General features: G+C 42.4%; 1 protein-coding gene across 1 annotated transcript in view; it reads right to left on the bottom strand.

Moving 5' to 3' along the window:
- LOC137558088 (uncharacterized) overlaps positions 1–16200 on the bottom strand; it is a 171854-nt gene that overhangs the window by 22437 nt on the left and 133217 nt on the right. The window contains exons 11-12 of the mRNA XM_068271719.1: positions 15688–15771; positions 1177–1296 (exon numbers count right to left, since the gene is read on the bottom strand). Of these exons, the coding sequence (XP_068127820.1) occupies positions 1177–1296; positions 15688–15771 (204 nt within the window). The remainder of the gene's footprint in view (positions 1–1176; positions 1297–15687; positions 15772–16200) is intronic.

Here is a 16200-nt window from a genome sequence, read left to right as displayed (position 1 = left end):
TGACCGCAATGTCTGCTCACCTCCACTTCTTCTTCACTGGAGCCCTAGCTAAAGCGCCTTCATAACTCCCGCCATGGCTCTTTATTCGTCCACAAGGTGTACCAATAAGACTCATCATTATAATTCCTTATATAATTTCAACTCACTAAACTCAGTTGGCATAATTTCCATTTATTGTAATAAAAGCAGTTACCGTACATTTAATTTAGTCGATAAGTTCTATAAAGAAAATTTCCAATCTGTCTGTATTATTGTTTTGATGCACTCAAAAAATGTATTTGTTCAGAAATTGTGAGTGCATAAAAGTGCTTTTGTGGAGCTTTTTGGGTTATTGAAAAAAATGGGTTATCAGGAATGGATGATAGAACAATCAGCAAGTTTTTTCTGGTCCACATATCTAAATAACTTACTTTAATGCCCAGAGCTGCAGGATCTGCTGTCTCTTTATCAAAGGGAATGCAATTGGGATTTCCCCCCCAAAATTGCAACTTTAATGCAAGTCAACAGGAGTGTGTTTTTAAAAATGCAAACGCATCAATGATGGTTCACTCTGCAGTGTGGCTCAGCCCTAGGTGAGATCACATTACTTTTTCCCCAGAACATATTTGAAACCGCAAATATGTTTTGAAGTCTATGAGCTTTGAGTCTTATGGGAGAAAATTGCTCCTCTGACAGTAGATTGTTTACTAGAGTGTCAGATCAAGGTCAAGCAGTCAAAATGTGTTTGGGGGGGACGACGACAAAAAATTCCCAAAAATTGCTCTTTTTTTAAATTAAAAAACAACAACAAAAAACTAGCAGCAGCAATCAGAGACCACCAATAGAAAGCTCTATTTGTGAGAAGAAAAGGGGGTAAAATTCATTTGCTTGCTAAGTTGTATGACCGAGTAATAAACTGTTAAAGTTGTGAAGTGCGTAATTGTGGAAAATGGCCTGGTCACTAGGGGGGTATAAACCTCTGATCCTCAAGTGGTTAAAGACACACACAAAGAGACAAATTGTTAAAAAATGTAATTTCTGCAGGCAGGTGTTTTCGAATGTGCGAACCAGAAGGTATGTGTGGAATTATCCTTGTTGTTGGAACTCACATGTAAGTTTTGTTTACAAAAGCATTCATGAGTTCAGGGACACTAACGTGTGTGCACCTATTATAGTGAGAAAAATTCTGTAATTCACCTCTTCAATAACATTTTTTTTCTTTTGCATTATTAATCGATCCAGTTCTGAAGTCAGTAAGTCAATCCCAGTGTACTTCAAAAAATCTCTCTTTTTCTCGACGATGTGATGCGGTTCACCCTGTGTGGAAAACAAATATACTATTACTTTTTGTCACCTTATTGGGCAATTTAGTTCATTGTGCTATGTGAAGGTTCTGAAATTTGCTTTGCTGGGTGTGTGTCCAGTCAGCTGTGTATCTGACATATAGCTGGGCATCTACCCTACAGTGATGTGTGCTACTGAATTGAATATCACTACATGTGTAATCACGCTACATGCAGTAGGAGATGCTGGGCACAAGGCTAAGCAGTGTGTGAACTGGCGAAAGCACAGCACTGTACTCCGGTGTAGAGGTACTCTACATTTACACACTGGGGGAGTGCAGGAAGGTGGTGTGCAATGAAATGCGACAGGATCGGCAGGTTATTTTTATCTTGGTGACTCCATGTATTATGCATCCACCTTATACAGCACATGGCAGGGGCGTAGCAATAGCCCTAGCAGCCATAGCATCTGCTATGGGGCCCTAGAGAAGAGGGGGTCCAGGTGGTACTTTGTATTCACCATTAACTTTCTTGTGTTCCTCCACACTCAAACTGTGTCTCAGTGCCCATAAACTATGTGCATTGTTGATTGCATGGCAATGTAAATTGCCCATCTCACTCAGGCAGGTGGCATTGCTTACATCTGAAGGCCCCATGTAAGTTTTGCTATGGGGCCCCATGATCTCTAGCTACGCCACTGGCACATGGTTTACATTCTCTAGAGTCAATGTCCTTTCCATGGTGTTACACCTAAAACTAGATCACAGACTTTGCATCTCAGAATTCTATTATGCTCTAGCTGCTGCTGCTGCTTAGCATTGAATATGAATACAGGTGTTTAACTGGTTAGCAACCAGTATTTCCAAGTCCGTTCCAAGTCTGATGTTCCCATCTGTATGCCATTTATCTTATATGGTACTCTACCATTGGAAGGTCTAAGGTGCATGACCTTACATTTATTTACATTAAATTTAATCTGCCATGTGTCTGTCCATAAAGTCATGCTCTTGAGATTGTGTTGTAAAATATCACTATCCTGATTAGTGCTTATAATTCTGCTTAATTTTGTATCAACTGCAAAAATGGCAAAAATTACTCTGTATTCCATCTTCCAAATCATTAAGAAATACATTGAAAAGGATTGGGCCATGTCCTGACCTTTGTGGGATTCCACTGTTAACATTTTGAGTATGACCCGTTTACCACCACTCATTGCCTTAACCAGTTTTCTATCCACATACACACATTGGGCCAGATAATTTTTCATCTTCTGTATAAAATAACTTTTCAGCACACTGCAATTAAAGAGACTCTGAAGTCTCTTTTTGTACCTTATTTTGTTTAACAATCCTCTTCAGCTTTAATGCCAGAGCTAAATCGCCGCATCCCTGCGGCAGAGGAGTGATTTACTACCTAGCAAACGACCTGCAAAGTTTCACGACTTTGCAGGTCGCAGATCATGCTGCACTGACACGCAGGGCTTCTCTTCCTGGAGAGGCTGAGCTTTGAGCTGTAGCTCTGCCTCTCCACAATCAATCTCCGCGGATCTCCGCCTCCTCCCTGCCCCTCTCAGGGAAAGAAGATTGAGAGGGGCAGGGAAAGGCGGCGATCTGCAGAGATTGACTGTGGAGGAGGCAGAGCTACAGCCTAAAGCTCTGCCTCTTGGAAGAAGTGAAGCCCTGCGAGCCCAGGAGCTTTGCAGGGCTTATCTATGGTAATAAATCACTCCTCTGCCCCGGGGATGCGGCAATTTAACTCTGGCATTAAAGCTGAAGAGGATTGTTAAACAAAAGAGGGTAAAAAAAAGAGACTTCAGAGTCTCTTTAAAAAAGTGCCAAAAAGTAGATGACAAAAGTATCATCAACATTATTCTAAAGTAATTTCTAGCTTGCTGGGGGCTTAGGCATTTTGTTCATAAGATATGAAAATACCACCTAGGAGATAAAGCCCTCAATTCACTAAGGTTATCTCCTGTCTTTAATAACGTTTCTATAGTTATTACCATCGTGATGAGGCATGTCGTATTCAGGAAACATTTTACCTCAGACAAACCTAAAGGTAAGGAAAGGTGGGGGGAAAGGCTGCACATCCCTAAACACATGTTGCAATTGAATGGTTAATAGAATGGTGAATAGGTCACTTGCCCGGAGGTTTGCCTCACCGTGGCGCAAGTGTCTAGTATAAGTGTCTAGTATAATATACTTTGCATGCAAACCATATTGGAAGCTAAAGTTCCTCCTAGTTTAACCTACTTTGGTTCCTGGACGTAGAAACTACGTCCGGGAACCATGCGCGCTACCACACGCTCCCGCGGCCGATCGCGCGTGCACATGCACTCCCGGCCGCGGATTCGGTAGCCACGGAATCAATGTATCGGGCTATGGTGCCCAATCACTGATTCCTCTCCCCCGCTGAAAAAGCGACAGCTTCTCTCGGAAGCTGTGCTTTTTCTGGCCGTTGCCTCCCCTCTGCGTCACTCTAAGCGTGTGTTACGCTTAGAGTGACGTCATGTAAACAAACTCATGGCCGCCATCTTGTGGCCAAAAAGTGAAACTACAACTAAAAAGTAAAAAAAATTAAAAACAACACACAATTACATTATAAAACTATAGTTTACATCCCACCCTCCCAAAAATACCCAAATAAAATGTTTAATATAAAAAAAAAAAACATTACAATAAAAAAAACAAAAAAACATGTAAATATTTACCTAAGGGTCTAAACTTTTTAAATATCAATGTAAAGATGAAATATTTCTATATTTTTTTCATTTTAAACTTGTAAATAGTGATAGATGCAAAACGGAAAAAATGCACCTTTATTTCCAAATAAAATATTGTCGCCATACATTGTGATAGGGACATAATTTTAACAGTGTAATAACCGGGACATAATGGCTGAAAACTGAGAAATAATGATTTTTTCCGTTTTTTTCTTATTCTTCCTGTTAAAATGCATTTACAGTAAAGTGGCTCTTAGCAAAATGTACCCCCCAAAGAAAGCCTAATTGGTTGTGGAAAAAACAAGATATAGATCAGTTCATTGTGATAAGTAGTGATAAAGTTATAGGCTAATGAATGGGAGGTGAACATTTCTCAAGTGAAAACGATGGAACGTGAATGGGTTAATAAATGTTAGCACTTGTCTTGGATGTGGGGCAGGCATTTTTCAGTCTGGCAGAGGCGGTGTCTGCCTGTGCGATTAACCATTCAATTGCAACATGTGTTTAGGGATGCGCAGCCTTTCCCCCCACCTTTCCTTAACTTTGTAACTATGTAACTGTCAGGTTAGCTGCTCCCAGCCCCTCCTCCTCAGTTTCCTGTTTGCATGATTAGTAGTAGATTTAATGCATATGATTTGCATCTGAATTGAATGCGAAGTGTGCAGAAAATCTATTTAGGTGCTGCACACTAAGCTGGTGGTCATTTCAGATGCAGCCTTAGTGGTATGCACTGGCGTTCTCCTCGCTGTTAAACCTAAAGGTAACTCTTCTGTCTTTAAGTTAACTCTTCAATCCTTAAAATAACTCCAGAGTTAAAGACAGGGGCCCATATGCAATTCACTTTTTCACCTGAGTTTTCTCTTAGGAGATAATTTTTCAACTTCTTTTTAAAATAACTTTTTAGCATTTTGTAATCTAAAAAGTACTAAAAAGTAAAGAAAAAGTATTATCAAAATTATTTTGAGTATTTTCTTGTTTGCTGGTGGCTTAACCACTTGAGGACCGTGGGCTTTACCCCCCTTAACCATTTCCCAACCGCCGTATATACAATTGGCGGCCGGGAAGTGGACCCCGCAAGGACCGCGGTATAGACAAATGGCGGCGGTCCTTTTACGGGAATGGGCTGCGCGATCGCGTCATTCGTGACGCGATCGGCCGCCGGGGACTGGCTCCGCCCCCTCGCGCTGTAATCCGCCGGCCGTTCGGAAGCGCCGGTGGGTTACTAGCACCCGGATCGCCACATACAAAGTGTATGATACACTTTGTAATGTATACAAAGTGTATTACACCGGATGCCTCCTGCCCTGGTGATCCCAGTGTCCGAGGGACCACCAGGGCAGGCTGCAGCCACCCTAGTCTGCACCCAAGCACACTGATTCCCCCCCCGCCCCCTGATCGCCCACAGCACCCCTCAGACCCCCCCCCCGCCCACCCCCTAGACCACTGTTTGCACCCAATCACCCCCCTAACCACCCATCAATCACTCCCTGTCACTATCTGTCAACGCTATTTTTTTTAAGTCCCTAAACTGCCCCCTGCTCCCTCCTGATCACCCCCCACCCCTCAGATTTTCCCCAGACCCCCCCCCCCCCCGTGTACTGTATGCATCTATCCCCCTGATCACCTGTCAATCACCTGTCAATCACCCATCAATCACCCATCAATCACCCCCTGACACTGCCACCCATCAATCAGCCCCTAACCTGCCCCTTGCGGGCAATCTGATCACCCACCCACACCAATAGATTGCCCGCAGATCCGACGTCAGATCACCTCCCAAGTGCAGTGTTTACATCTGTTCTCTACCCTAAACAACCACTAATTACCCATCAATCACCCATCAATCACCCCCTATCACCACCTGTCACTGTTACCCATCAGATCAGACCCTAATCTGCTCCTTGCGGGCACCCAATCACCCGCCTTCACGGTCAGATTGCCCTCAGACCCCCCCCCTTATCAATTCGCCAGTGCAATATTTACATCTGTTCTTCCCTGTAATAACCCACTAATCACCTGTAAATCACCCATCAATCACCCCCTATCACTGCCACCCATCAATCACCCCCTGTCACTGCCACCCATCAATCAGCCCCTAACCTGCCCCTTGAGGGCAATCTGATCACCCACCCACTCCAATAGATCGCCCGCAGATCCGACGTCAGATCACCTCCCAAGTGCAGTGTTTACATCTGTTCTCTACCCTAAACACCCACTAATTACCCATCAATCACAGCCTGTCACTGCTACCCATCAGATTAGACCCCTATCTGCCCCTAGGGCACTCAATCACCCGCCCACACCCTCAGAATGCCCTCAGACCCCAGCCCTGATCACCTCGCCAGTGCATTGCTTGCATCTATTCCCCCCTCTAATCACACCTTGAGACACCCATCAATCACCTCCTGTCACCCCCTAGCACACCTACCCATCAGATCAGGCCCTAATTTGCCCCGTGTGGGCTCCTGATTACTCGGCCAAACCCTCAGATCCCCCTCAGACCCCTTTCCGATCACCTCCCCAGTGCATTGATTGCATCTATTTTCCCCTCTAACCACCCCCTGAGACACCCATCAATCACCTCCTGTCAACCCCCCCTCCCCAGCACTCCTATCCATCAGATCAGGCCCAATACAACCTGTCATCTAAAAGGCCACCCTGCTTATGACCGGTTCCACAAAATTCGCCCCCTCATAGACCACCTGTCATCAAAATTTGCAGATGCTTATACCCCTGAACAGTCATTTTGAGACATTTGGTTTCCAGACTACTCACGGTTTTAGGCCCGTAAAATGCCAGGGTGGTATAGGAACCCCACAAGTGACCCCATTTTAGAAAAAAGACACCCCAAGGTATTCTGTTACGTGTATGACGAGTTCATAGAAGATTTTATTTTTTGTCAAAAGTTAGCGGAAATTGATTTTTATTGTTTTTTTTTCACAAAGTGTCATTTTTTCACTAACTTGCGACAAAAAATAAAATCTTCTCTGAACTCGCCATACACCTAACGGAATATCTTGGGGTGTCTTCTTTCTAAAATGGGGTCACTTGTGCGGTTCCTATACTGCCCTGGCATTTTAGGGGCCCTAAACCGCGAGGAGTAGTCTAGAAAACAAATGCCTCAAAATGACCTGTGAATAGGACGTTGGGCCCCTTAGCGCACCTAGGCTGCAAAAAAGTGTCACACATGTGGTACCACCGTACTCAGGAAAAGTAGTATAATGTGTTTTGGCGTGTATTTTTACACATACCCATGCTGGGTGGGAGAAATCTCTCTATAAATGGACAATTGTGTGTAAAAAAAAATCAAAAAATTGTCGTTTACAGAGATATTTCTCCCACCCAGCATGGGTATGTGTAAAAATACATCCCAAAACACATTATACTACTTCTCCTGAGTACGGCGGTACCACATGTGTGGCACTTTTTTACACCCTAAGTACGCTAAGGGGCCCAAAGTCCAATGAGTACCTTTAGGATTTCACAGGTCATTTTGCGACATTTGGTTTCAAGACTACTCCTCACGGTTTAGGGCCCCTAAAATGCCAGGGCAGTATAGAAACCCCACAAATGACCCCATTCTAGAAAGAAGACACCCAAAGGTATTCCGTTAGGAGTATGGTGAGTTCATAGAAGATTTTATTTTTTGTCACAATTTAGCGGAAAATGACACTTTGTGCAAAAAAAACAATTAAAATCAATTTCCGCTAACTTGTGACAAAAAAATAAAAACTTCTATGAACTCACCATACTCCTAACGGAATACTTTGGGGTGTCTTCTTTCTAAAATGGGGTCATTAGTGGGGTTCCTATACTGCCCTGGCATTTTAGGGGCCCTAAACCATGAGGAGTAGTCTTGAAACAAAAATGACCTGTGAAATCCTAAAGGTACTCATTGGACTTTGGGCCCCTTAGCGCAGTTAGGGTGCAAAAAAGTGCCACACATGTGGTATTGCCGTACTCAGGAGAAGTAGTATAATGTGTTTTGGGGTGTATTTTTACACATACCCATGCTGAGTGGGAGAAATATCTCTGTAAATGGACAATTGTGTGTAAAAAAAAATCTAACAATTGTCATTTACAGAGATATTTCTCCCACCCAGCATGGGTATGTGTAAAAATACACCCCAAAACACATTATACTACTTCTCCTGAGTACGGCAATACCACATGTGTGGCACTTTTTTGCAGCCTAACTGCGCTAAGGGGTCCAAAGTCCAATGAGCACCTTTAGGCTTTACAGGGGTGCTTACAATTTAGCACCCCCTAAAATGTCAGGACAGTAAACACACCCCACAAATGACCCCACTGCGCTAAGGGGTCCAAAGTCCAATGAGCACCTTTAGGCTTTACAGGGGTGCTTACAATTTAGCACCCCCAAAATGTCAGGACAGTAAACACACCCCACAAATGACCCCATTTTGGAAAGTAGACACTTTAAGGTATTCAGAGAGGGGCATGGTGAGTCCGTGGCAGATTTCATTTTTTTTCCCAAGTTAGAAGAAATGGAAACTTTTTTTTTTTTTTTGTCACAAAGTGTCATTTTCCGCTTACTTGTGACAAAAATAATATATTCTATGAACTCACTATGCCTCTCAGTGAATACTTTGGGATGTCTTCTTTCCAAAATGGGGTCATTTGGGGGGTATTTATAATATCCTGGAATTCTAGCCCCTCATGAAACATGCCAGGTGGTCAGAAAAGTCAGAGATGCTGGAAAATGGGAAAATTCACTTTTTGCACCACAGTCAATATCAATAAATCAATAAATATAGGCTGAATGGGTTTTTTTTTTTAATCAAAAACATGTTTGTCCACATTTTTCGTGCTGCATGTATACAGAAATTTTACTTTATTTGAAAAATGTCAGCACAGAAAGTTAAAAAAATCATTTTTTTGACAAAATTCATGTCTTTTTTGATGAATATAATAAAAAGTAAAAATCGCAGCAGCAATCAAATAGCACCAAAAGAAAGCTTTATTAGTGACAGGAAAAGGAGCCAAAATTCATTTAGGTGGTAGGTTGTATGAGCGGGCAATAAACCGTGAAAGCTGCAGTGGTCTGAATGGAAAAAAAGTGCCTGGTCCTTAAGGGGGGTAAAGCCCACGGTCCTCAAGTGGTTAAAGAGAACCTGTACTGAGTAAAATTATTTAAAATAAACACATGAGGTAACTTCAATTGAACATTACATAGTTATCTTGCCATCAGTTCCTCTCAGAAGCTCACCATTTTCTTCTGGCAAGGATCCCTTCCAGTTCTGACAACATTTTGTCAGAACTGAAATGTATCAGTTGCTGTCAGTTACAGCTGAGAGGAGAACTGATGTGTCCATGTTTCCCTATGGCTCAAGTGGGCGATGTTACAGTTTAACTGTGTGCTGACCAGGAAGCTGTTATGGTGTAATGGCCATTTTCAAAATGGAGGACAGAAAATTCCCTTGATCACAGTGGACAAACAGGACCAGGAGAGGAGAAAGAGATTGAGGAATAGACTACATGGGAGGCACGTATGACCTGTGTATGTTGATTTTCACTTTTAATTTTCAGTTCAGGTTTTCTTCAAGGACCAGACCCTTTTTTTCCATTCAGACCACTGCAGCTTTTACGGTTTATTGCTCGCTCATACAACCTACCACCTAAATGAATTTTGGCTGCTTTTCTTGTCACTAATAAAGCTTTCTTTTGGTGCTATTTGATTGCTGCTGCGATTTTTACTTTTTATCATATTCATCAAAAAAGACATGAATTTTGTCAAAAAATGATTTTTTTTAACTTTCTGTGCTGACATTTTTCAAATAAAGTAAAATTTCTGTATACATGTAGCACGAAAAATGTGGAAAACATGTTTTTGATAAAAAAAAAAAAACATTCAGCCTATATTTATTGGTTTGGGTAAAAGTTAGTTTTTACAAACTATGGTGCAAAAAGTGAATTTTCCCATTTTGTAGCATCTATGACTTTTCTGACCACCTGTCATGTTTCATGAAGGGCTAGAATTCCAGGATAGTATAAATACCCCCCAAATGACCCCATTTTGGAAAGAAGACATCCCAAAGTATTCACTGAGAGGCATAGTGAGTTCATAGAAGATATTATTTTTTGTCACAAGTAAGCGGAAAATGACAGTTTGTGACAAGAAAAAAAAAAAAGTTTCCATTTCTGCTAACTTGTGACAAAAAAAAAAAAAAAAGAAATCTGCCACGGACTCACCATGCCCCTCTCTGAATACCTTGAAGTGTCTACTTTCCAAAATGGGGTCATTTGTGGGGTGTGTTTACTGTCCTGGCATTTTGGGGGGTGCTAATTTGTAAGCACCCCTGTAAAGCCTAAAGGTGCTCATTGGACTTTGGGCCCCTTAGCGCAGTTAGGCTGCAAAAAAGTGCCACACATGTGGTATTGCCGTACTCAGGAGAAGTAGTATAATGTGTTTTGGGGTGTATTTTTACATATACCCATGCTGGGTGGGTATATTTTTTTTTTACACACAATTGTCCATTTACAGAGATATTTCTCCCACTCAGCATGGGTATGTGTAAAAATACACCCCAAAACACATTCAGGTATTCCGTTTGGAGTATGGCGAGTTCATAGAAGATTTTATTTTTTGTCGCAAGTTAGTGGAAATTGATTTTAATTGTTTTTTTTTTCACAAAGTGTCATTTTCCGCTAATTTGTGTCAAAAAATAAAACTTTCTATGAACTCACCATACTCCTAACGGAATACCTTTGGGTGTTTTATTTCTAGAATGGGTTCATTTGTGGGCTTCCTATACTGCCCTGGCATTTTAGGGGCCCTAAACCGTGAGGAGTAGTCTTGAAACCAAATGTCGCAAAATGACCTGTGAAATCCTAAAGGTACTCATTGGACTTTGGGCCCCTTAGCGCACTTAGGGTGTAAAAAAGTGCCACACATGTGGTACCGCCGTACTCAGGAGAAGTAGTATAATGTGTTTTGGGGTGTATTTTTACACATACCCATGCTGGGTGGGAGAAATATCTCTGGAAATGACAATTGTTTGATTTTTTTTACACACAATTATCCATTTACAGAGATATTTCTCCCACTCAGCATGGGTATGTGTAAAAATACACCCCAAAACACATTATACTACTTCTCCTGAGTACGGCAATACCACATGTGTGGCACTTTTTTGCACCCTAACTGCGCTAAGGGGCCCAAAGTCCAATGAGTACCTTTAGGATTTCAAAGGTCATTTTTGTTTCAAGACTACTCCTCACGGTTTAGGGCCCCTAAAATGCCAGGGCAGTATAGGAACCCCACTAATGACCCCATTTTAGAAAGAAGACACCCCAAGGTATTCAGTTAGGAGTATGGTGAGTTCATAGAAGATTTTATTTTTTGTCACAAGTTAGCGGAAATTGATTTTAATAGTTTTTTTACACAAAGTGTCATTTTCCGCTAACTTGTGACAAAAAATAAAATCTTCTATGAACTCACCATACTCCTAACCTTTGGGTGTCTTCTTTCTAGAATGGGGTAATTTGTGGGGTTCCTATACTGCCCTGGCATTTTAGAGGCCCTAAACATACAATTTGTATGCGGCGATCCGGGTGCTAGTAACCCGCCGGCGCTTCCGAACGGCCGCCGGGTTACAGCGCGAGGGGGGCAGAGCCAGCCGCCGGTGGCAGATCACGTCACGAATGACGCGATCGCTCCGCCGATGCCCGTACAAGGACCACCGCCGATTGTACATGCGGCGGTCCTTGCGGGATCCACTTGCCGGCCGCCTCTGTGCAGTGGGCGGTTGGCAAGTGGTTAAAGGGATTTTAGGACATGGGGCCATATGCAATTCACTTTTTCACCCAAGTTTTCTCCTAGGTGATATTTTTAAATTTGTCAATAAAATGCCTTTTAAGCCACCAGAAACTCAGAAAATACTCAAAATAATTTTGATAATACTTTTGTACTTACTTCTCTGTACTTTGAAAAGTTCAGTTGAAAAGTGCTGGAAAATTATTTAAAATAGAAGATGAAAAATTATCTCCTAGGAGAAAACATAGGAGAAAACTGGAATTGCATATGGGCCATGGTGTGAAAATGTCAACTTGGAGATATCTCAGGTGAAAAAGTGAATTGCATATGGGCCAGGCTGTTTATTAACTGCGTGTGAAAATACTATAGAGAAGGTAACTTAACTACAGAGGAGGTAAATTAACTACAGAGGAGGTAACTTAAGGAATGAAAAGATAAGATAACTCTCTTACTGTGTGGAGGTAAGTTTTCTCTTGCCTTATTATCTCCAGCAGGATCTTAGTGAATTGAGGCAAAAGTGAATTATATCAGGCCCTTTTTCTCCTAGTCCCTGTATCCTCAGCGTCTGCTCCAGGCTATTGTGGAGAACAGTGACAAAAGCCTTTGCAAAATCCAAGTATACTACAAATATATGGCTTTCCCAATATCTAAATTTGTATTCACCATCAGGGCCACCTACAGCCCATCAGAGACCTTGTGACACGGCTGTCTCCTTTGGAGGCACAGGAGCGATCAGCTGTCATAGGCTCATGCGTATGACAGCCAATCGTGGTGATTGGCTGGCGGGGGGAGGAAGGGAGGGCTAGTAATAAAAAAACAAAAAATGAGAATGTATTTAAAAAAGACAAACAAAAAATAAATAAATAAACATCCTTACAGTGATCAGAGCCCACCAACAGAAAGCTCTGTTGGTGGGCAGAAAATGCTGGGGAATTACGCGTGTGCTGAGTTGTACCGCCCTGCAGTGAGCCCTGCAGCGAGCCTGAATTGTAAAAAATAGCCTGGTCACTAGGGGGGGGGGCGGGGGGGGGGGGGGGGCTGCCTACGGTCCTCAAGTGCTTAAAATCTGACCGAACCGACAGGTTTGGGGTCAGTCCATTTTCTCATGGGGGATTCTCAGGGTTTTCTTTGTTTTCAACAGCATTTCCTGAACAGCAGTTGCAAAGCCTAACTGACAAAATAGTGATTAGGGAGGCTGGCTGGTATCTTACTATTTTGGCAGTTAAACTGCTGTTCAGGAAGTGCTGTTGAAAGCAAAGAAAACCCCGAGAATCCCCCATGAGGACATGGACTGGCCCAAAACCTGTCAGTTCTGTCACATTTTAACTGCCAACTTTTTTCGTTATAGTGGTCTTTTAAAGCAAACCTGAACTAAAGATACACATGCCATACTTGCCCCCCTCCCCCCCCCCCCCCTCCCATGTAGTCTACTCATCAATCTCTTTCTCCTCTCCTGCATTCTGTTTGTCTACTGTGAGTGATCAATGTAATTCTCAGTCCTCCATTTTGGAAATGGCCATTACATCATAACAGCTTCCTGGTCAGCACACTGTTAAACTGTAATATCGCCCACTTGAGCCATAGGGAAACATGGATATCACCTTGCTCATCAGTTGTCCTTTCAGTTATAACTGACAGCAACTGATATATTTCAGTTCTGACACAATCTTGTCAGAACTGGAAGGAATCATTGTAATAAGAAAATAGTTAGCTTCTGAGAGGAACAGTTGGCGAGGTAAGTGTGAAATGTTCATTGGCAGGTACATCATGTGTTTATTTTAGACAATATTACTCCGTTCAGGTTCCATTTAAGGCCTGGTTGTAGCTGTAGTCGGGAAGACCATACTTGTCTCCCGTTAACACGGGGACACACCACACAGTGATGAGCGAAAATGCAAATATACTTTTCGACGAATTTTCGCGAAAATAAATACTATTTTCGTTTCAGAAGGCGAAAATTTGAATATCTAAGCCCCCTTACAAGCTAGAATCACCAAATTTGCAAGGTATATTAAAGAGATATGTGGGTACAAGAGAAAAAAGACATTTTTCAAAAAGACCTTATAGTTTTTGAGAAAATCGATTTTAAAGTGTCAAAGGAAAAAAGTATACATTTAAATGCAGTAAATGACAGTTACTGTAGCAAACCTAGCAGTAGTGTAAATTTACTAATATCAAAAGAAAGGGCCAAGTGTAAGTGCCATGGGCTAAGTGCAAAGGGCCAAGTGCAAAGGGCCAAGTGCAAGTGCAAAGGGCCAAGGGTCAAATGAAAAGGGCCAAGTGCAAAAAGCCAAGTGCAAAGGGCCCTTGGCTCTTGGCCCTTTGCCTTTGCACTTGGCCCTTTTCATTTGACACTTGGCCCTTTGCACTTGCACTTGGCCCTTTGCCTTTGCACTTTGCCCTTGCACTTGGCCCTTTGCACTTGGCCCATTGCACTTGCACTTGGCCCTTTGCCTTTGCACTTGGCCCTTTGCACTTGCAATTGGTCCTTTGCCTTTGCACTTGGCCCTTTGCCTTTGCACTTTGCCTTTGCACTTGGCCCTTCGCACTTGGCCCTTTGCACTTGGCCCTTTGAACCTGCACTTGGTCCTTTGCCTTTGCACTTGGCCCTTTGCCTTTGCACTTTGCCTTTGCACTAGGTCCTTTGCACTTGGCCCTTTGCACTTGCACTTGGCCCTTTGCACTTGGCCCTTTGCACTTGCAATTGGCCCTTTGCACTTGGCACTTGGCCCTTTGCACTTGGCCCTTTGCCCTTGCACTTGGCCCTTTCTTTTGCTATTAGTACATTTACACTACCTCTAGGTTTGCTTAAGTAACTGTCATTTACTGCATTTAAATTTATACTTTTTTCCTTTGAAACTTTAAAATCGATTTTCTCAAAAACTATAAGGTCTTTTTGAAAAATTTATTTTTCCTCTTGTGCCCACATATCTCTTTAATATACCCTGCAAATTTGGTGATTCTAGCTTTTAAGGGGGCTTAGATATTTAACGCGAAAAAACGGACTTTAGGCGAAAATTAATGCGAAAATATCATTGCGAAATTTCGCCTTTTGAAGCGAAAATGGTACTTATTTTCACGAAAATTTGGCGAAATCGAAATTAGGATTTTCGATGCGAAAATGGCTTTGGCGAAAATTCGCAAGCAACACTGACACCACACAGAGTGAAGACTGTGGAGGTAAATTGGGGCATAGAGACTGATATAAGGTGGGGGATCTACTAACCCTTACACTCTGGCAGTCTGGTAGTGAATCAGGGAAATTTGAGCGCACAAGGCGCCACCAAAGGTCGTAATAGCAGCGATCAGGCAGTAACTATAATTAAACAGAATAATTAGGCCCCAGCAAAAGCTAGCAGACGAACTACATCTTACCTCACAATCCATAACAGCCTGTAGGGGGAATAGTAATAAACGCTGCCGGGACTTTTGCAGGAGCAGCGTGAGACGTTTATCAGCATCCCCCTGTGCCCGAATTTCCTGATGCCTTAATTACATGTACACGTCTGGTAGTCCTCCCATCCCCATATAGCTGCCCTGATTGTCTGGTAGCCCACCTCCCCCCCCTTCCCCCCAATCCCCATTTAAGCTAACTGTGCACTGTCTAACACCATGAATTAAGGATCACTGGTTGCACTGTTAAAGGGAACCTAAATCTTTTAAAATAATACCAGTTGCCTTACTCTCCTGCTGATCCTGTGTCTCTAATACTTATTGCCATAGCCCCTGAACAAGCATGCAGATCAGGAGCTCTGACTGAAGTCAGACTGGATTAGCTGCATGCTTGTTTCAGGTCTGTGATTCAGCCATTATTGCAGCCAAAGAGATCAGCAGGATTGCCAAGCAACTGATATAGTTTAAAAGGAAACATCCATATCCCTCTCAGTTAAGGTTCCCTTTAATGTCTAGTTCCCTGCAACTCCTCTTACCTTTAGTGCATGAATTGAAGAGTGCAACACCGGCAACAAGGTGTATAAACGTATGTTATTTTTCATGTCTGCTGTCAGGCAATCCTGTGAAAGGAAAAAAAAAAAAATCACAAATTATTATTGTTAAATTGATGTATTTGCTTGAAAATATCAGATAGAAATGCAGAGTAATTATTAATCCCTAATAGAAAAAAAACACGAATTAGCATGGAAAGGCAACATACTTCACAGTGTTGATATTGATTGGCTCATAAGGTTGTAGCACCTTATCAGCCAACCTTATGGTCTTGATAAAGCTCAGATAGTGGGGCGAAACGATCGTCGACCTCCCCCGCACCTCCTGAACGTCTTCATGTGCCGATAAGTATTGTGTGTTTTTTTTATACCAAGATTTCAAGTAATGCTTTTTATGGAATTGAAGAATAGAGATGTGAATTTTTTGTATGCATAAGACGGCTCATTGTACAGTATGTTGAACAGTATGCTCATGTACAGTGCTGCCCATAATTATTC

The sequence above is a fragment of the Hyperolius riggenbachi genome, chromosome 1, assembly GCF_040937935.1.
Source record: "Hyperolius riggenbachi isolate aHypRig1 chromosome 1, aHypRig1.pri, whole genome shotgun sequence".
Classification (NCBI taxonomy): Eukaryota; Metazoa; Chordata; class Amphibia; order Anura; family Hyperoliidae; genus Hyperolius; species Hyperolius riggenbachi.
Note: the sequence above shows the minus strand (reverse complement) of the source record. Positions and strands in the feature narration are given on the sequence as shown.